Genomic DNA, 22339 nt, shown 5'->3' with positions numbered 1-22339 from the left:
AAGCTCCTTTCCTCAAACATACTACCTATCTCTCTTTTTTTTCTCATCTTGGTTACATCCACACATATTTAGACACCCCAATCTGAGCCTTCGAGGAGGATGAGCACTCCCTGCATGACTCCTTCTGTTTCCCCTTTTTAGTAAGTTAAAATACAAGGAGGGGAGGGTTTCTAGCCATCCAAACCTGCTGCATTGCCAGCTTTCATCTTTTGCAAAGCTTTTACTACCTCTTCTCTGTTTACCAAATATTTCTCCCTAACCCTCTCAATTCGCACGCCACCTCGACCAAAACACCCTAGATCTGCCACTCTATCATCTAACACATTCAACAAACCTTCAAAATACTCACTCCATATCCTCACATCACCACTACTTGTTATCACCTCCCCATTAGCCCCCTTCACCGATGTTCCCGTTTGTTCTCTTGCCTTACGCACTTTTTCTACCTCCTTCCAAAACATCTTTTTATTCTCCCTAAAGTTTAATGATACTCTCTCACCCCAACTCTCATCTGCCCTCTTTTCATCCTCTTGCATCTTTCTCTTGACCTCCTGCCTCTTTCTTTAATATATATTTCCCAGTCATTTGCACTATTTCCCTGCAAAACTCATACAAATGCCTCTCTCTTCTCTTTCACTAATAATCTTACTTCTTCATCCCACCACTCATTACCCCTTCTAATTGCAGTGGAATTTATTAAAAAAGGGGGTGACTGTGTTGTTGACTGGTTGGTAAGGATATTCAATGTATATATGACTCATGGTGAGGTGCCTGAGGATTGACGGAATGCATGCAGAGTGCCATTGTACAAAGGCAAAGGGGATAAAGGTGAGTGCTCAAATTACAGGGGTATAAGATTGTTGAGTATTCCTGGGAAATTATATGGGTGGGTATTGATGGAGAGGGTGAAGGCATGTACAGAGAATCAGGTTGGGGAAGAGCAATGTGGTTTCAGAAGTGGTAGAGGATGTGTGGATCAGGTGTTTGCTTTGAAGAATGTATGTGAGAAATACTTAGAAAAGCAAATGGATTTGTATGTAGCATTTATGGATCTGGAGAAGATATGATAGAGTTGATAGAGATGCTCTGTGGAAGGTATTAAGAATATATGGTGTGGGAGGCAAGTTGTTAGATGCAGTGAAAAGTTTTCATTGAGGATGTAAGGCATGTGTGCCAGTAGAAAGAGAGGAAAGTGATTGGTTCTCAGTGAATGTCGGTTTGTGACAGGGGTGCACGATGTCTCCAAGGTTGTTTAATTTGTTTATGGATGGGGTTGTTAGGGAGGTAAATGCAAGAGTTTTGGAGAGAGGGGAAAGTATGCAGTCTGTTGTGGATGAGAGAGCTTGGGAAGTGAGTAAGTTGTTGTTCGCTGATGATACAGCGCTGGTGGCTGATTCGGATGAGAAATTGCAGAAGCTGGTGACTGAGTTTAGTAAAGTATGTGAAAGAAGAAAGCTGAGAGTAAATCTGAATAAGAGCAAGGTTATTAGGTACAACAGGGTTCAGGGACAAGTCAATTGGGAGGTAAGTTTGAAAGGAGAAAGACTGGAGGAAGTGAAGTGTTTTAGATATCTGGGAATGGATTTGGCAGCGGATGGAACCATGGAAACAGAAGTGAGTCACAGGGTGAGGGAGGAGGCGAAAGTTCTGGGAGCGATGAAAAATGTGTGGAAGGCAAGAACATTATCTCGGAAAGCAAAAATGGGTATGTTTGAAGGAATAGTGGTTCCAACAATGTTGTATGGTTGCGAGGCATGGGCTAAGGATAGAGTTGTGCGCAGGAGGGTGGATGTGTTGAAAATGAGATGTCTGAGGACAATATGTGGTGTGAGGAGGTTTGATCGAGTAAGTAATGAAAGGGTAAGAGAGATGTGTGGTAAAAAAAAGAATGTGGTTGAGAGAGCACAGGAGGGTGTTTTGAAATGGTTTGGTCACACGGAGAGAATGAGTGAGGAAAGATTGACAAAGAGGATATATGCGTCAGAGGTGGAGGGAACAAGGAGAAGTGGGAGACCAAATTGGAGGTGGAAAGATGGAGAGAAAATGATTTTGAGCAATCAGGGCCTGAACATGCAGGGGGGTAAAAGGCATGCAAGGAATAGAGTGAATTGAATGATGTGGTATACCGGATCGACGTGCTGTCAATGGATTGAACCAGGGCATGTTAAGCGTCTGGGGTAAACCATGGAAAGTTTTGTGGGGCCTGGATGTGGAAAGGGAGCTGTGGTTTTGGTGCATTATACATGACAGCTAGAGACTGAGTGTGAACGAATGTGGCTTTTGTTGTCTTTTTCTAGCGCTACCTCATGCACATGGCAGATGGGATGGCAACACGAATGAATAAAGGCAGCAAGTATGAATTATGTACATGTGTATATATGTATATGTCTGTGTATGCATATTTTTTTTTTTTGTCACTGTCTCCCGCGTTTGCTAGGTAGCGCAAGGAAACAGACGAAAGAAATGGCCCAACCCACCCCCATACATATGTATATACATACACGTCCACACAACGAAATATATAAACCTACACAGCTTTCCATGCTTTACCCCAGACGCTTCACATGCCCTGATTCAATCCACTGACAGCACGTCAACCCCGGTATACCACATCGATCCAATTCACTCTATTCCTTGCCCTCCTTTCACCCTCCTGCATGTTCAGGCCCCGATCACACAAAATCTTTTTCACTCCATCTTTCCACCTTCAATTTGGTCTCCCACTTCTCCTCGTTCTCTCCATCTCCGACACATATATCCTCTTGGTCAATCTTTCCTCACTCATTCTCTCCATGTGCCCAAACCATTTCAAAACACCCTCTTCTGCTCTCTCAACCACGCTCTTTTTATTTCCACACATCTTACCCTTACGTTACTTACTCGACCAAACCACCTCACACCACACACTGTCCTCAAACATCTCATTTCCAGCACATCCACCCTCCTGCGCACAACTCTATCCATAGCCCATGCCTCGCAACATTGCTGGAACCACTATTCCTTCAAACATACCCATTTTTGCTTTCCGAGATAATGTTTTCGACTTCCACACATTCTTCAAGGCTCCCAGGATTTTCGCCCCCTCCCCCACCCTATGATCCACTTCCGCTTCCATGGTTCCATCCGCTGCCAGATCCACTCCTAGATATCTAAAACACCTTACTTCCTCCAGTTTTTCTCCATTCAAACTTACCTCCCAATTGACTTGACCCTCAACCCTACTGTACCTAATAACCTTGCTCTTATTCACATTTACTCTTAACTTTCTTCTTTCACACACCCCACCAAACTCAGTCATCAGCTTCTGCAGTTTCTCACATGAATCAGCCACCAGCGCTGTATCATCAGCAAACAACAACTGATTCACTTCCCAAGCTCTCTCATCCACAACAGACTTCATACTTGCCCCTCTTTCCAAAACTCTTGCATTCACCTCCCTAACAACCCATCCATAAACAAATTAAAACAAATTAAACAATATATATGTATATATTGAAATGTATAGGTATGTATATGTGCATGTGTGGACGTGTATGTATGTACATGTGTATGTGGGTGGGTTGCGCCATTTTTTCATCTGTTTCCTTGCGCTACCTCGCTAACGCAGGAGACAGTGACAAAGTATAATAATAATAAGAAAATATACATATATATTTATCTATTCATTTATTACCCTTTCTAATCTGCCCACCTCCCACCTTTCTCATGCCACATCCCTCCCCCACTCCCATTACATCATTTGCTCTCACCTTTTGCCATTCTGCACTCAATCTCTCCTGGTACTTCCTCACACAAGCCTCCTTTCCAAGCTCACTTACTCTCACCACTCTCTTCTTCCCAACATTCTCTCTTCTTTTCTAAAAACCTCTACAAATCTTCACCTTCACCTCCACAACATAGTGATCAGACATCCTTCAAGCTGCACCTCTCAGCACATTAACATCCAAAAGTCTCACTCAGCTGCTCCCGAAACACTTGCCTTTCATGATCTTTCTTCTCATGCCCAGGTACACAGGCACCAATGATCACCCATCTCTCTCCGTCCACTTTCAGTTTTACCCACATCAATCTAGAGTTTACTTTCTTACACTCTATCACATACTCCCACCACTCCTGTTTCAGGAGTAGTGCTACTCCTTCCCTTGCTCTTGTCCCCTCACTGACCCCTGACTTTACTCCCAAGACATTCCCAAACCACTCTTCCCCTTTACCCTTGAGCTTCATTTCACTCAGAGCCAAAACATCCAAGCTCCTTTCCTCAAACATACTACCTATCTCTCTTTTTTTTCTCATCTTGGTTACATCCACACATATTTAGACACCCCAATCTGAGCCTTCGAGGAGGATGAGCACTCCCTGCATGACTCCTTCTGTTTCCCCTTTTTAGTAAGTTAAAATACAAGGAGGGGAGGGTTTCTAGCCATCCAAACCTGCTGCATTGCCAGCTTTCATCTTTTGCAAAGCTTTTACTACCTCTTCTCTGTTTACCAAATATTTCTCCCTAACCCTCTCAATTCGCACGCCACCTCGACCAAAACACCCTAGATCTGCCACTCTATCATCTAACACATTCAACAAACCTTCAAAATACTCACTCCATATCCTCACATCACCACTACTTGTTATCACCTCCCCATTAGCCCCCTTCACCGATGTTCCCGTTTGTTCTCTTGCCTTACGCACTTTTTCTACCTCCTTCCAAAACATCTTTTTATTCTCCCTAAAGTTTAATGATACTCTCTCACCCCAACTCTCATCTGCCCTCTTTTCATCCTCTTGCATCTTTCTCTTGACCTCCTGCCTCTTTCTTTAATATATATTTCCCAGTCATTTGCACTATTTCCCTGCAAAACTCATACAAATGCCTCTCTCTTCTCTTTCACTAATAATCTTACTTCTTCATCCCACCACTCATTACCCCTTCTAATTGCAGTGGAATTTATTAAAAAAGGGGGTGACTGTGTTGTTGACTGGTTGGTAAGGATATTCAATGTATATATGACTCATGGTGAGGTGCCTGAGGATTGACGGAATGCATGCAGAGTGCCATTGTACAAAGGCAAAGGGGATAAAGGTGAGTGCTCAAATTACAGGGGTATAAGATTGTTGAGTATTCCTGGGAAATTATATGGGTGGGTATTGATGGAGAGGGTGAAGGCATGTACAGAGAATCAGGTTGGGGAAGAGCAATGTGGTTTCAGAAGTGGTAGAGGATGTGTGGATCAGGTGTTTGCTTTGAAGAATGTATGTGAGAAATACTTAGAAAAGCAAATGGATTTGTATGTAGCATTTATGGATCTGGAGAAGATATGATAGAGTTGATAGAGATGCTCTGTGGAAGGTATTAAGAATATATGGTGTGGGAGGCAAGTTGTTAGATGCAGTGAAAAGTTTTCATTGAGGATGTAAGGCATGTGTGCCAGTAGAAAGAGAGGAAAGTGATTGGTTCTCAGTGAATGTCGGTTTGTGACAGGGGTGCACGATGTCTCCAAGGTTGTTTAATTTGTTTATGGATGGGGTTGTTAGGGAGGTAAATGCAAGAGTTTTGGAGAGAGGGGAAAGTATGCAGTCTGTTGTGGATGAGAGAGCTTGGGAAGTGAGTAAGTTGTTGTTCGCTGATGATACAGCGCTGGTGGCTGATTCGGATGAGAAATTGCAGAAGCTGGTGACTGAGTTTAGTAAAGTATGTGAAAGAAGAAAGCTGAGAGTAAATCTGAATAAGAGCAAGGTTATTAGGTACAACAGGGTTCAGGGACAAGTCAATTGGGAGGTAAGTTTGAAAGGAGAAAGACTGGAGGAAGTGAAGTGTTTTAGATATCTGGGAATGGATTTGGCAGCGGATGGAACCATGGAAACAGAAGTGAGTCACAGGGTGAGGGAGGAGGCGAAAGTTCTGGGAGCGATGAAAAATGTGTGGAAGGCAAGAACATTATCTCGGAAAGCAAAAATGGGTATGTTTGAAGGAATAGTGGTTCCAACAATGTTGTATGGTTGCGAGGCATGGGCTAAGGATAGAGTTGTGCGCAGGAGGGTGGATGTGTTGAAAATGAGATGTCTGAGGACAATATGTGGTGTGAGGAGGTTTGATCGAGTAAGTAATGAAAGGGTAAGAGAGATGTGTGGTAAAAAAAAGAATGTGGTTGAGAGAGCACAGGAGGGTGTTTTGAAATGGTTTGGTCACACGGAGAGAATGAGTGAGGAAAGATTGACAAAGAGGATATATGCGTCAGAGGTGGAGGGAACAAGGAGAAGTGGGAGACCAAATTGGAGGTGGAAAGATGGAGAGAAAATGATTTTGAGCAATCAGGGCCTGAACATGCAGGGGGGTAAAAGGCATGCAAGGAATAGAGTGAATTGGAATGATGTGGTATACCGGATCGACGTGCTGTCAATGGATTGAACCAGGGCATGTTAAGCGTCTGGGGTAAACCATGGAAAGTTTTGTGGGGCCTGGATGTGGAAAGGGAGCTGTGGTTTTGGTGCATTATACATGACAGCTAGAGACTGAGTGTGAACGAATGTGGCTTTTGTTGTCTTTTTCTAGCGCTACCTCATGCACATGGCAGATGGGATGGCAACACGAATGAATAAAGGCAGCAAGTATGAATTATGTACATGTGTATATATGTATATGTCTGTGTATGCATATTTTTTTTTTTTGTCACTGTCTCCCGCGTTTGCTAGGTAGCGCAAGGAAACAGACGAAAGAAATGGCCCAACCCACCCCCATACATATGTATATACATACACGTCCACACAACGGAAATATATAAACCTACACAGCTTTCCATGCTTTACCCCAGACGCTTCACATGCCCTGATTCAATCCACTGACAGCACGTCAACCCCGGTATACCACATCGATCCAATTCACTCTATTCCTTGCCCTCCTTTCACCCTCCTGCATGTTCAGGCCCCGATCACACAAAATCTTTTTCACTCCATCTTTCCACCTTCAATTTGGTCTCCCACTTCTCCTCGTTCTCTCCATCTCCGACACATATATCCTCTTGGTCAATCTTTCCTCACTCATTCTCTCCATGTGCCCAAACCATTTCAAAACACCCTCTTCTGCTCTCTCAACCACGCTCTTTTTATTTCCACACATCTTACCCTTACGTTACTTACTCGACCAAACCACCTCACACCACACACTGTCCTCAAACATCTCATTTCCAGCACATCCACCCTCCTGCGCACAACTCTATCCATAGCCCATGCCTCGCAACATTGCTGGAACCACTATTCCTTCAAACATACCCATTTTTGCTTTCCGAGATAATGTTTTCGACTTCCACACATTCTTCAAGGCTCCCAGGATTTTCGCCCCCTCCCCCACCCTATGATCCACTTCCGCTTCCATGGTTCCATCCGCTGCCAGATCCACTCCTAGATATCTAAAACACCTTACTTCCTCCAGTTTTTCTCCATTCAAACTTACCTCCCAATTGACTTGACCCTCAACCCTACTGTACCTAATAACCTTGCTCTTATTCACATTTACTCTTAACTTTCTTCTTTCACACACCCCACCAAACTCAGTCATCAGCTTCTGCAGTTTCTCACATGAATCAGCCACCAGCGCTGTATCATCAGCAAACAACAACTGATTCACTTCCCAAGCTCTCTCATCCACAACAGACTTCATACTTGCCCCTCTTTCCAAAACTCTTGCATTCACCTCCCTAACAACCCCATCCATAAACAAATTAAAACAAATTAAACAATATATATGTATATATTGAAATGTATAGGTATGTATATGTGCATGTGTGGACGTGTATGTATGTACATGTGTATGTGGGTGGGTTGCGCCATTTTTTCATCTGTTTCCTTGCGCTACCTCGCTAACGCAGGAGACAGTGACAAAGTATAATAATAATAAGAAAATATACATATATATTTATCTATTCATTTATTACCCTTTCTAATCTGCCCACCTCCCACCTTTCTCATGCCACATCCCTCCCCCACTCCCATTACATCATTTGCTCTCACCTTTTGCCATTCTGCACTCAATCTCTCCTGGTACTTCCTCACACAAGCCTCCTTTCCAAGCTCACTTACTCTCACCACTCTCTTCTTCCCAACATTCTCTCTTCTTTTCTAAAAACCTCTACAAATCTTCACCTTCACCTCCACAACATAGTGATCAGACATCCTTCAAGCTGCACCTCTCAGCACATTAACATCCAAAAGTCTCTCTGTCACACGCCTATCAAGTAACACGTAATCCAATAATACCTTCTGGCCATCTTCCCTGCTCACGTACGTATACTTACGTATATCTCTTTAAACCAGGTATTCCCAATCACCAGTCCTTTTCAGCAAACAAATTTACAAGCTCTTCATCATTTCCAATTGCAACAATGAACACCCCATGAACACCAATTATACTCTCAACAGCCACATAAGTCACCTTTGTATTCAAATCACCCATCACTAAAAACCGGTTTTGAGCATCAAAGCTGCTAAAACACTCACTCAGCTGCTCCTAAAACACATAGCTCTCATGATATTTCTTCTCATGACCAGGTGCATAGGCACCAATAATCACCCATTTCTATCCATCCACTTTCAGTTTTACCCATATCAATCTAGAACTTACTTTCATTCACGCTATCACATATTCCCACAACTCCAGCTTCGGGAGGAGTGCTACTCATTCCTTTGCTCTTGTCCTATCACCAACCCCTGCCTTTACTCCCAAGACATTCCCATGCCATTCTTCCCCTATGCCCTTGAGCTTCGTTTCACTCAGAGCCAAAACATCCAAGTTCCTTTCCTCAAATACATTACCTATCTCTCCAAATATAAACACATGTTTGGGGTATTTTTCAGAAATTCTAACGAAATATAAACAAAAACATATTAAGACTAAGAAACCCATCAAAAATGGAAAATATTATTGTTTAACTGAAGATGAAGTAGTCTCCTCTTGAGTTCAGCCAAGGCTGCCTAAAGTAACAGAGGGCACCCACCTGACGTAGTGACTTGTTTTTCTATGTATACTTATGCTCGTGTTACATTATGCAGTAAACTACTTGAACCATAATTGGAAGATGATCATTACTGCACATGGATGTGCATATGTAAAAAATATCACTCAATTAGCTTTGCAACCTTGCAACTTTATTTCTTCATCCCCCCACTCACTATCCTTTCTCATCTGCCCATCTCCCACATTTTGCATGCCATATGCAGGTGAAATACATATCTTTTTTTTCTTACTTTGTCACTGTCTCCCGCGTTAGTGAAGTAACGCAAGGAAACAGATGAAAGAATGGCCCAACCCACACACATACACATGTATATACAAACACGTCCACACATGCACATATTACATACCTATACATCTCAATGTATACATATATATACACACACACAGACATATACATATACACACATGTACATAATTCATACTGTCTGCCCTTATTCATTACTGTCGCCACCCCGCCACACATGAAATGACAACCCCCTCTCCCCGCATGTGCGTGAGGTAGCGCTAGGAAAAGACAAGAAAGGCCACATTCGTTCACACTCAGTCTCTAGCTGTCATGTATAATGCACCAAAACCACAGCTCCCTTTCCACATCCAGGCCCCACAAAACTTTCCATGGTTTACCCCAGACACTTCACATGCCCTGGTTTAATCCACTGACAGCATATCGACCCCGGTATACCACATCGTTCCAATTCACTCTATTCCTTGCACACCTTTCACCCTCCTGCATGTTCAGGCCCCCGATCTCTCAAAATCTTTTTCACTCCATCTTTCCACCTCCAATTTGGTCTCCCACTTCTCCTCCTCCCCTCCGCCTCTGACACATATGTCCTCTTTGTCAATCTATCCTCACTCATTCTCTCCATGTGAACAAACCATATCAAAACACACTCTTCTGCTCTCTCAACCACACTCTTTTTATTACCACACATCTCTCTTACCCTTTCATTACTTACTCGATCAAACCACCTCACACCACATATTGTCCTCAAACATCTCATTTCCAGCACATCCACCCTCCTCTGCACAACTCTATCTATTGCCCATGCCTCACAACCATATAACATTGTTGGAACCACTGTTCCTTCAAACATACCCATTTTTGCTTTCCAAGATAACGTTCTCGACTTCCACACATTTTTCAACGCTCCCAGAACTTTTGCCCCTTCCCCCACCCTATGATTCACTTCCGCTTCCATGGATCCATCCACTGCCAAATCCACTCCAAGATATCTAAAACACTTCACTTCCTCCAGTCTTTCTCCTTTCAAACTTACCTCCCAATTGACTTGTCGCTGAAACCTACTGTACCTAATAACCTTGCTCTTATTCACATTTACTCTCAGCTTTCTTCTTTCACACACTTTACCAAACTTAGTCACCAGCTTTTGCAGTTTCTCTTCCACATCAGCCACCAGCGCTGTATCATCAGCGAACAACAACTGACTCACTTCCCAAGCTCTCTCATCCACAACAGACTGCATACTTACCCCGCTCTCCAAGACTCTTGCATTCACCTCCCTAACAACCCCATCCATAAACAAATTAAACAACCATGGAGACATCACACACCCCTGCCACAAACCAACATTCACTGAGAACCAATCACTTTACTCTCTTCCTACACGTACACATGCCTTACATCCTCGGTAAAAACTTTTCACTGCTTCTAACAACTTACCTCCCACACCATATATTCTTAATACCTTTCACATAGCATCTCTATCAACTCTATCATATGCCTTCTCCAGTTACATAAATGCTACATACAAATCCATTTGCTTTTCTAAGTATTTCTCACATACATTTTTCAAAGCAAACACCTGATCCACACATCCTCTACCACTTCTGAAACCACACTGCTCTTCCCCAATCTGGTGCTCTGTACATGCCTTCACCCTCTCAATTAATACCCTCCCATATAATTTCCCAGGAATACTCAACAAACTTATACCTCTGTAATTTGAGCACTCACTCTTATCCCCTTTGCCTTTGTACAATGGCACTATGCAAGCATTCTGCCAGCCCTCAGGCACCTCATCATGAGTTACCCAAATCAACCATCAAGTGGTTACACTGTGAGCAAGACACTATTTTTGACAAGACTGTATCATCTTTCCCTGCCCCTCCCTGGAAAAGAGATGTGTAAAGTAGATAGTAAAAACTGAAAGATTCAAGATTAAAGAGGAATTATGAATGGTGATCTTTGACTACAGCATCATGCTTAGAAGAGGAGAATAACCCATCACAAGTATGTCTTGGGAAAAAACTTACTTTCCAAATCTAGCAGGAAGACCTGCAGGAACTCCATTGAATTCAGCTGGAAGGGACACCCCTTTACTAGGTGAGCTACTAGAATTAGTGCTGAAGGCTGCCGGTGGTCGACTGCTTGACACATTAGGCTCCACTACTCCATCAACTTTTTCTACCACAATCTTACTCTTTTCTTGTTGACTTGAAGAAAAGCTGGCTTCATAAGACTTATTTGGAGTCTCCACACTGAAAATAAAATAATGTATTAGACAATGAAAGTAAATCTAAGTTGGAAAAGATTCTGTATTATGTACTAAGTCTACGATGGGTCTATAGAAAACATATGAATATGTAAATCATAGATCAAGACAACATGTCAAAAAATGAATGATCAAAGAGCTATAAATACCATCAAAAAATAGATCTATAGTATTATATGGCAGCTCACTAAAATAAAATCAAGCTTCACAAAACTACAAGTCCCAATCCTTTGTTAAATGACAGGTGTTATCAAACCACCTTTAACCTCATTTCATATTTCAATATTCTTTTCTCCTTGAAAAAAAAATATTTAATTCAATAGCAAGAACATCAAAAGAATTCCTTCTACATTTTTTATACCTGATCGCTGTTTCCTGTATTAGCAAGGTGGTGCCAGGAAACAGATGAAGAAAGCATATCAACTCATACACATATGTATAATATATGCACACACATGTACATATATTATATTGAGAGGGGTAAAGGCATGTACAGAGCATCAGACTGGAGAAGAGCAGTGTGGTTTCAGAAGTGGTAGATGATGTGTAGATCAGGATTTTGCTTTGAAGAATGTATGTTAGAAATACTTAGAAAAACAGATGGATTTATATGTAGCATTTATGGATCTGGAGAACGCTCATGATAAGAGTTGATAGAGATGCTTTGTGGAATGTATTAAGATTATACGGTGTGGAAGGTAAGTTGCTAGAAGCAGTGAAAAGTTTTTATCAAGGATGTAAGGCATGTGTACAAGTAGGAAGAGAGGGAAGTGATTGGTTCACAGTGAATGTTGGTTTGCAGCAGGGGTATGTGATGTCTCCATGGTTGTTTAATTTGTTTATGGATGGGGTTTTTAGGGAGGTGAATGCAAGAGTTTTGGAAAGAGGGGCAAGTATACAGTCTGCTGTGGATGAGAGGGCTTAGGAAGTGAGTCAGTAGTTGTTTGCTGATGATACAGCACTGGTGGGTGATTCAGGTGAGAAACTGCAGAAGTTGGTGACTGAGTTTGGTAAAGTGTGTGAAAGAAGACAGCTAAGAGTAAATATGAATAAGAGCAAGTTATTAGGTTCAATAGGGTTGAGGGACAAGTTAATTGGGAGGTAAGTTTGAAAGGAGAAAAACTGGAGGAAGTGAAGTATCTTAGATAGCTGGCAGTGGATTTAGCAGCAGATGGAACCATGGAAATGGAAGTGAATCAAAGGGTGGGGGAGGTGGTGAAGGTTCTGGGAGCACTGAAGAATGTGTGGAAGGTGAGGACATTATCTCGGAGAGCAAAAATGGGTATGTTTGAAGAAATAGTGGTTCCAACAAAGTTATATGGCTGCGAGGCATGGGCTATAGATAGGGTTGTGCAGAGGAGGGTTGATGTGTTGGAAATGAAATGTTTGAGGACAATATGTGGTGCGAGGTGGTTTGATCAAGTAAGTATTGAAAAGGCAAGAGAGATGTGTGGTAATAAAAGAGTGTGATTGAGAGAGCAGAAGAGGGTGTATTGAAATGGTTTGGTCAGATGATGAGAATGAATGACAAAAGGTTGACAAAGAAGATATATGTGTCAGAGGTAAAGGGAATGAGGAGACGCAAGAGACCAAACTGGAGGTGGAAGGATGGAGTGAAAAAGATTTTGAGAGATCAAGGCTTGAACATACAGGAGGGTGAAAGGCGAACGTACAGGAGGGTAAAAGGTGTGCAAGGAATAGAGTGAACTGGAACGATGTGGTATACTGGGGCTGATGTGCTCTCAATGGATTGAACCAGGGCGTGTAAAGTGACTGGGGTAAACCTAGGAAAGTTTTGTGGGGCCTGGATGTGGAAAGGGAGCTGTGGTTTCGGTGAATTACATATGACAGCTAGAGACGGATTGTGAACAAATGTGGCCTTTGTTGTCTTTTCCCAGCGCTAACTTGCACACACGCATGGGGGGAGGGGGTGCTACGTCATGTGTAGCGGGGTGATGATGGGAATGGATGATGGCAGCAAGTTTGAATATGTACAGGTGTATATATGTATATGTCTGTGTATGTATGTGTATGTGTATGTTGAAAAGTATAAGTGTGTTGGCTTTATGTATATAAATGTGTTTGTGGATGGGTTGGGCCGTAATTTCATCTGTTTCCTTGCATTACCTCACTAATGCGGGAGACAGCGACTAAGTATAATAATAATAATAACAAAACCATGTAAAGGGGAAACAGAAGAAGAAGTCACACAAGGAGTACTCATCCTCCTCAAAGGCTCAGATTGGGGTGTCTAAATGTGTGTGGATGTAAACAAGATGAGAAAAAAAAGAGAGATAGGTAGTATGTTTGAGGAAAGGAACCTGGATGTTTTGGCTCTGAGTGAACTGAGGCTCAATGGTAAAGGGGAAGAGTGGTTTCGGAATGTCTTGGGAGTAAAGTCAAGGGTTAGTGAGAGGAAAAGAGCAAGGAAAGGAGTAGCACTAATCCTGAAACAGGAGTGGTGGGAGTATGTGATAGAGTGTAAGAAAGTAAACTCTAGATTGATATGGGTAAAACTGAAAGTGGACGGAGAGAGATGGGTGATTATTGGTGCATATGCACCTGGGCATGAGAAGAAAGATCATGAGAGGCAGCAGAGTGGGTGTGTTAGTAGTTTTGATGCACAAGACCGGGTCATAGTGATGGGTGATTTGTATGCGAAGGTGAGTAATGTGGCAGTTCAGGGAATAATTGGTATACATGGGGTGTTCAGTGTTGTAAATGGAAATGGTGAAGAGCTTGTAGATTTATGTGCTGAAAAAGGACTGGTGATTGGGAATACCTGGTTTACAAAGAGAGATATACATAAGTATACGTATGTAAGTAAGAGAGATGGCCAGAGACCATTACTGGATTATGTGTTAATTGATAGGCGCGTGAAAGAGAGACTTTTGGATGTTAATGTGCTGAGAGGTACAACTGGGGAGATGTCTGATCATTATCTTGTGGAGGCGAAGGTGAAGATTTGTAGAGGTTTTCAGAAAAGAAGAATGTTGGGGTGAATAGAGTGGTGAGAGTAAGTGAGCTTGGGAAGGAGACTTGTATGAGGAAGTACCAGGAGAGAATGAGTACAGAATGGAAAAAGGTGAGAACAATGGAAGTAAGGGGAGTGGGGGAGGAATGGGATGTATTTAGGGAATCAGTGATGGAGTGCGCTAAAGATGCTTGTGGCATGAGAAGCGTGGGAGGTGGGCAGATTAGAAAGGGTAGTGAGTGGTGGGATGAAGAAGTAAGATTATTAGTGAAAGAAAAGAGAGGCATTTGGACGATTTTTGCAGGGAAATAATGCAAATGACTGGGAGATGTATAAAAGAAAGAGGCAGGAGGTCAAGAGAAAGGTGCAAGAGGTGAAAAAGAGGGCAAATGAGAGTTGGAGTGAGAGAGTATCATTAAATTTTAGGGAGAATAAAAAGATATTTTGGAAGGAGGTAAATAAAGTGCGTAAGACAAGGGAACAAATGGGAACTTCAGTGAAGGGGGCTAATGGGAAGGTGATAACACGTAGTGGTGATGTGAGAAGGAGATGGAGTGAGTATTTTGAAAGTTTGATGATATAGTGGCAGATATAGGTTGTTTTGGTCAAGGTGGTGTGCAAAGTAAAAGGGTTAGGGAGAATGATTTGGTAAACAGAGAAGAGGTAGTAAAAGCTTTGTGGAAGATGAAAGCTGGCAAGGCAGCGGGTTTGGATGGTATTGCAGTGGAATTTATTAAAAAAGGGGGTGACTGTATTGTTGACTGGCTGGTAAGGTTATTCAATGTATGTATGACTCATGGTGAGGTGCCTGAGGACTGGCGGAATGCTTGCATAGTGCCATTGTACAAAGGCAAAGGGGATAAAAGTGAGTGCTCAAATTACAGAGGTATAAGTTTGTTGAGTATTCCTGGGAAATTATATGGGAGGGGATTGATTGAGAGTGTGAAGGAATGTACAGAGCATCAGATTGGGGAAGAGCTGTGTGGTTTCAGAAGTGGTAGAGGATGTGTGGATCAGGTGTTTGCTTTCAAGAATGTATGTGAGAAATACTTGGAAAAGCAAATGGATTTGTATGTAGCATTTATGGATCTGGAGAAGGCATATGATAGAGTTGATAGAGATGCTCTGTGGAAGGTATTAAGAATATATGGTGTGGGGGGGGGCAAGTTGTTAGAAGCAGTGAAAAGTTTTTATAGAGGATGTAAGGCATGTGTACGTATAGGAAGAGAGGAAAGTGATTAGTTCTCAGTGAATGTTGGTTTGCGGCAGGGGTGTGAGATGTCTCCATGGTTGTTTAATTTGTTTATGGATGGAGTTGTTAGGGGGGTGAATGAAAGAGTTTTGGAAAGAGGGGCAAGTATGCAGTCCGTTACGGATGAGAGAGCTTGGGAAGTGAGTCAGTTGTTGTTCGCTGATAATACAGCACTGGTGGCTGATTCATGTGAGAAACTGCAGAAGCTGGTGACTAAGTTTGGTAAAGTGTGTGAAAGAAGAAAGCTGAGAGTAAATGTGAATAAGAGCAAGGTTATTAGGTACAGTAGGATTGAGGGACAAGTCAACTGGGAGGTAGGTTTGAATGGAGAAAAACTGGAGGAAGTGAAGTGTTTTAGATATCTGGGAGTGGATTTGGCAGCGGATGGAACCATGGGAGTGGAAGTGAATCATAAGGTGGGGGAAGGGGCGAAAGTTCTGGGAGCGTTGAAGAATGTGTGGAAGTCAAGAACATTATCTTGGAAAGCAAAAATGGGTATGTTTGAAGGAATAGCGGTTCCAACAATGTTATATGGTTGCGAGGCGTTGGCTATAAATAGAATTGTGCAGAGGAAATGCTGGAAATGAGATGTTTGAGGACAATATTTGGTGTGAGGTGGTTTGATTAAGTAAGTAATAATAGGGTAAGAGAGATGTGTGGGAATAAAAAGAGTGTGGTTGAGAGAGCACAAGAGGGTGTTTTGAAATGGTTTAGTCACATGGAGAGAATGAGTGAGGAAAAATTGACCAAGAGGATATGTGTCAGAAGTGGAGGGATTGAGGAGAAGTGGGAGGCCAAATTGGAGGTGGAAAGATGGAGTGAAAAAGATTCTGAGTGATCGGGGACTGAACATGCAGGAGGGTGAAAGGCATGCAAGGAACAGAGTGAATTGGAACAATGTGGTATACTGGGGTCGACTTGCTGTCAATGGATTGAACCAGGGCATGAGAAGTGTCTGGGCTAAACCATAGAAAGGTCTGTGGGGCATGGATGTGGAAAGGGGGCTGTGGTTTCAGTGCATTATACATGACAGCTAGAGACAGAGTGTGAACAAATGTGGCCTTTGTTGTCTTTTCCTAGCGCTACCTAGAGCACATGCGGGGGGAAGGGGTTGTTATTTCATGTGTGGTGGGGTGGTGATGGGAATGAATAAAGGCAGACAGTACGAACTATGTACATGTGTATATATGTATATGCCTGTGTGTGTATATATATGTATATGGTGAGATGTATAGGTATGTATATTTGCGTGTGTGGACGTGTATGTCTATACATGTGTATGTGGGTGGGTTGGGCCATTCTTTCGTCTGTTTCCTTACGCTACCTCGCTAACGCAGGAGACAGCGACAAAGCAAAATAATAAAAAAATGAACATTTACAAACATATACATATATAAACATGTATATGTGCATACTTGCTCACCTACATACATTCCTGACACCAACCTGCCCCACAGTGAACCATAAAAATGCATGAAGGAAAAGAAAAATACAACACACATTCTCTTCTCTTCCCCCACACCCATTTGCTGCCCCTACATCAGTATGGCAAAACCATGAAACAGACGAAGAAAGGCCACATCCGCTCACACTTATTCTCTCATTGTCATGTGTTATACACCGAAACAACTGCTGCCTATCCTCGTCCAGGACCCTATCACATTTCATTAGTTTACCCCAGATGTTTCACATGCCCTGGTTCAGTCCACTGACAGCACGTAGACCCCTGTATACCAACTTATTCCAATCCAATCTATTCCTTGCACGCATCTCACCCTCCTGCATGTTCAGGCCCAAAACTCTCAAAATCTTTTCCATTCCATCCTTCCACCTCCAATCTGGTCTTCTGCTTCTTGTTCCCTCTACCTCTGACACATATATCTTCTTTGTCAATCTTCCCTCATTCATTCTCTCCACATGTCCAAACCATTTCAACACTTCCTCTTCTGCTCGCTCAACCACACTCTTTTTACTTCCACATATCTCCCTTACCCTTTCATTACTTAATCAAACCACCTCACACCACATACTGTCCTCAAAGATTTCATTTCGAACATATCCACCCTCCTCCGTACAACCCTATCTAAAGCCCATGCCTTGCAACTATACAACATTGTTGGAACTACTATTCCTTAAAATGTACCCATTTTTGCTCTCCAAGATAATGTTCTCTCCTTCCACACATTCTTCATCACTCACAGAACCTCCATCCCCTCCCCCACCTTGTGACTCACCTCCACTTCCATGGTTTCTTTCACTGCTAAATCCACTCCCAGATATCTAAAACACTTCACTTCCTCCAATTTTTCCCCATTCAAACTTACATCCCAATTAACTTGTCCCTCAACCCTACTAAACCCAATAACCTTGCTCTTATTCACATTTACTCTCAACTTTCTCCTTTCACACACTTTTCTAAACTCAGTCACCTGCTTCTGTAGTTTCTCACTCGAATCAGCCATAGATCTGAATCATTGGCAAACAACTGACTCACTTCTCAGCCCCTCTCATCCCCAACAGACCACATTCACACCCATCCCTCCAAAAGTCTTGCATTTACATCCCTAACCAACCCATCCATAAACAAATTTTAAACAACCATGGGGACATCACATACCCCTACCACAGACCGGCCTTCACTGTTTGCTGATGATACAGCACTGGTGGCTGATTCAAGTGAAAAACAGCATAAGTTGGTGACTGAGTTTTGAAAAGTATGTGAAAGGAGAAAGTTGAGAGTAAATGTGAATAAGAGCAAGGTTATTAGGTTCAGCATGGTTGGGGAACAAATGAACTCGGATGTAAGTTTGAATGGAGAAAAATTGGAGGAAGTGAAAAGTTTTAGATATCCAGGAGTGGACTTAGCAGCAAATGGATCCAAAGAAGTGGAAGTGAGTCACAGGGTGGGGGAGGGGTGAAAGTTCTGGGAGGGATGAAGAATGTATGGAAGGAGAGAACATTTTCTTAGCAAAAAGGAGAATGTTTGAAGAAATGTTGGTTCCAAAAATATTATATGGTTGCGAAGCATGGGCTTTAGATAGGGTTGTATGGAGGAGGGTGGATGTGTTCGAAATGAAATGTAAGAGGACAATATGTGGTGTGAGGTGGCTTGATCAATTAAGTAATGAAAGGGTAAGAGGGATATGTGGAAGTAAAAAGAGTGTGGTTGAAAGAGCAGAAGAGGAAGTGTTGAAATGGTTTGGACATGTGGAGAGAATGAGTGAGGGAAGATTGACAAAGAGGATATATGTGTAAGAGGTAGAGGGAATAAGAAGCAGGAGACCAAATTAGAGGTGGAAGGATGGAATGGAAAAGATTTTGAGCGCTTTAGGCCTGAACATGCAGGAGGGTGAGATGCATGCAAGGAATAGATTGGATTGGAACGAGTTGGTATACAGGGGTAATGTAAAAATAAAAAAGAGTGTGGTTGAGAGAGCAGAAGAGAGTGCGTTGATATGGTTTGGACATATGGAGAGAATGAGTGAGGAAAGGTTGACAAAGAGGATATATGTGTCAGAGGTGGAGGGAACAAGGAGAATTGGGAGACCAAACTGGAAGTGGAAGGATGGAGTGAAACAGATTTTGAGCAATTAGGGTCTGAACATATAGGAGGGAGAGGGGCATGCAAGGTATAGAGTGAACTGGAACAATGTGATATACCAGGGTCGACGTGCTGTCAATGGACTGAACCAGGGCATGTGAAACGTCTGGGGTAAACCACGGAAAGGTCTGTGGGGCCCGGATGTGGAAAGGGAGCTGTGGTTTCAGTGCATTATAAATGACAGCTAGAGACTGAGCATGAATGAATGTGGCCTTTTTTGTCTGTTTTCCTGGCACTCCCTCACTGAAGCAAGGGGTAACAATGCACATACATGTACATATCCATAATACATACATATGCACAAGTACATACTGATACTTGCTCACCTTTATCCAATCTCAGCACCACCCTGCCCCATAGGAAATAGCATCACCACCCATACATATGCACATGTACATATTGATACTTGCTCACCTTTATCCAATCTCAGCACCACCCTGCCCCATAGGAAACAGTATCACCACCCTGTATCAGCAAGGTAGCGCTACGAAACATATGAAGACCACATCCGCTCATATCTATTCCCTAGCTGTTGTGTGTGATGCACTGAAACCACTGCTCTCTATCCACATCCAGGCCCCACAGATCTTTCCATGGTTTACCCCATGGTAAGGTCTCTGATGTTTGGATGTGGATAGAAAGCTCTGGTTTCGGTGCATTACACATGACAGCTTGTATATGAAGGTGAGCAAATGAAGCCTTTCTTCACCTGTTTCCTGCGCTATCTTACTGATGCAGGGGGGTGACAATGCTGTTTCCTGTGGGGCAGGGTGGTGCTGGTAATTGATGAGAGCAAGTATGAAAATGTACAAATGAAATGAAATGCAAACGACTTGCATCTGCTGAGAAATACAACTGGAGTGAAAAAAGATGGAGTAAAGCAGGGAAGAGTGAGTAGGGTGGAGGATGCCAACTGGTATGACTCTCATTTCACAGTGAAGACAGTGAAACACCCAGATCATGGGATGATCTACAGTTGCTTTACTGTTGCTGAACTTCTTAACTAAAACACTATAATGAATGAATGCATAGCAGTACATATAGGTGCTAGAGGACCATCTGCTTCCCTTTTATGAGGTCCATGGGTGTGAACCCTTTATGCAGATAAGTACCCCTTGCAACGAGTTTAGTGGTGATGAATTGGTTATCAGAGATAAATATCCAACTGCTGGAGTACTCTTGGAACTCCCCAGACCTTAATCCAATCGAGAAGTGCTGGAACCAGATGAGAGTCAAGCTAGCCTCCTGCAACACTTCATCAATGCCTTGCTTCACTCATGAGACCCAAAACATGGTCTTAGAATACTTCAGGAACCTTGCCAATTCTATGCACTCATGTCTGCAGATGGTAATTAAGGTCAAAGGATTCATGATAGAGCACTAACATTAAAGTGTGACATTCTATTTTTGTTTTTTTCCTCTGATAATAAGATGGAGGCAAGCAAATTTTCTGTAGTGGACAGGATTTTATGCAGACAATGAATTTCAAGGGAAATGACATCTCTGCCTTTGGCATAGTCGTACTCAGGTGTACTAAGGGTCTATGTAGACAAATATGGAAGAAACGGGGAAGACCTCTAAAACTATTCCTTTTAAGATTATACATAATAGAGCCCACATTCACAATCTCCTCCCTGCAATTTCCTTCAAAGAGATGGTTAATATTAGGTTTTCTTCACACAGATGGTTCTTGAACATCTAAATCCAAGAACCCTCTACACAACTTCAGGAAGAAAAGGGAGTTACACAAAGGTAAGGATTGCAGTATGACTCTAACTGTTCTTTTATCTAAAGAAGCCAGAGCCTGTCATCTGCACTGTTGCTGAGATAACAGACAGCATTAAAGTCTTTTCATACGGCGCTGAAGGCTGTCTTAACAGACGCCCAAAGATTCTCTATATGAGCTTCAATGTAACAGAATGCTCTGTTTGGGTGGGAAATGATTCACAAAGGACAAAAATGACTGCAGAGTTGGAGAATTCTTTCCATTATCTTTGCCACTTACCACAGCCTGACCACCTACAACTGCCTTTAGTTTCATCAAGTATGTTCACAATGTAAGCCTGTGGATGGTAACGATAATTCAACTTTCTCAAGTAAAATCAGAAGATAAAATCTGTATTCTAGCAATGAAAGCAGGAGACAAGGATATGGATCCACTCACACATCAAGCTCAGGGGCAGGAATACCATATCTTAAGGTAGTAAGAGGACTGACATAGTTTCTCCCCACTCCACAAAATGTTAACACAGGTTAGGGTCTGTTCATTCTTAGAGAGCCTACCAGTTTTAAAAAACACCTGATAGGTCCTTAACACTAAAAGTGGCCAATCCCATTATGAGTAACAAGTACTCAGTTCCACAAAACAAAGTGGTCTACACTGCGGAACAGAAAGGCAAACTACCTTGCTTCATCTTTTCTTAGGGGCCTTGATGGTAACAGTATATGCAGACAAATGGCATGTCTAACAGCAGTGCATGACTGGAGACACGAAGGAAGGTCTATGGGGTATGGCATGGAAGACTGCATCTAACCACTTGAAATTTGACTTAAGCAGCACTACTTGGTGGTTAACTAAGTTTAACACTGTCCTTCCTAAGGATGGAGGGAACTAGAGAAGGATCTTGTTCTTCCTAGGGATAAGGGGAACTAATGTATGATCACATAACACCTCTCAAAGACCGTGATTGTTTAGGCTGTTGAGGGGACTACATTGGTTGTCTTTTGCCAATTGAATCCTTATGGTCTTCATACCATCAAGGAATGTCACTAGCACTACTCCTGTCACTAATATCTGTGAGAGTTCCAGACTTTAATGGCTGGTAGCTGGAACCAGTATCCTCAGCTTCAGAGCAAAACAACATTTTTGTACCAGTAGTGAAAACAGTGGCATCAACTATGACAGAATCCCACACTAGAAGGGTGGAAGCTGGCTTTTCATCAGTACTGTCATTCACTTCAGTAGTTCAGATGCTTAAATGTAGCCTTATAGGTA

The 22339-nt window shown here is 42.5% G+C and overlaps 1 protein-coding gene across 2 annotated transcripts in view; it reads right to left on the bottom strand.

Moving 5' to 3' along the window:
* Window positions 1–22339, bottom strand: part of Hira (histone cell cycle regulator-like protein) — a 539085-nt gene that overhangs the window by 211297 nt on the left and 305449 nt on the right. For both annotated transcript variants that reach the window (XM_071678795.1, XM_071678796.1), the window contains exon 11: window positions 11279–11503. In XM_071678795.1, the coding sequence (XP_071534896.1) occupies window positions 11279–11503 (225 nt within the window). The remainder of the gene's footprint in view (window positions 1–11278; window positions 11504–22339) is intronic.

Source organism: Panulirus ornatus, chromosome 28, assembly GCF_036320965.1.
Source record: "Panulirus ornatus isolate Po-2019 chromosome 28, ASM3632096v1, whole genome shotgun sequence".
Taxonomy (NCBI): Eukaryota; Metazoa; Arthropoda; class Malacostraca; order Decapoda; family Palinuridae; genus Panulirus; species Panulirus ornatus.
The sequence above is the reverse complement of the archived record's forward strand: the minus strand, read 5'-3'. Positions and strand labels throughout refer to the sequence as shown.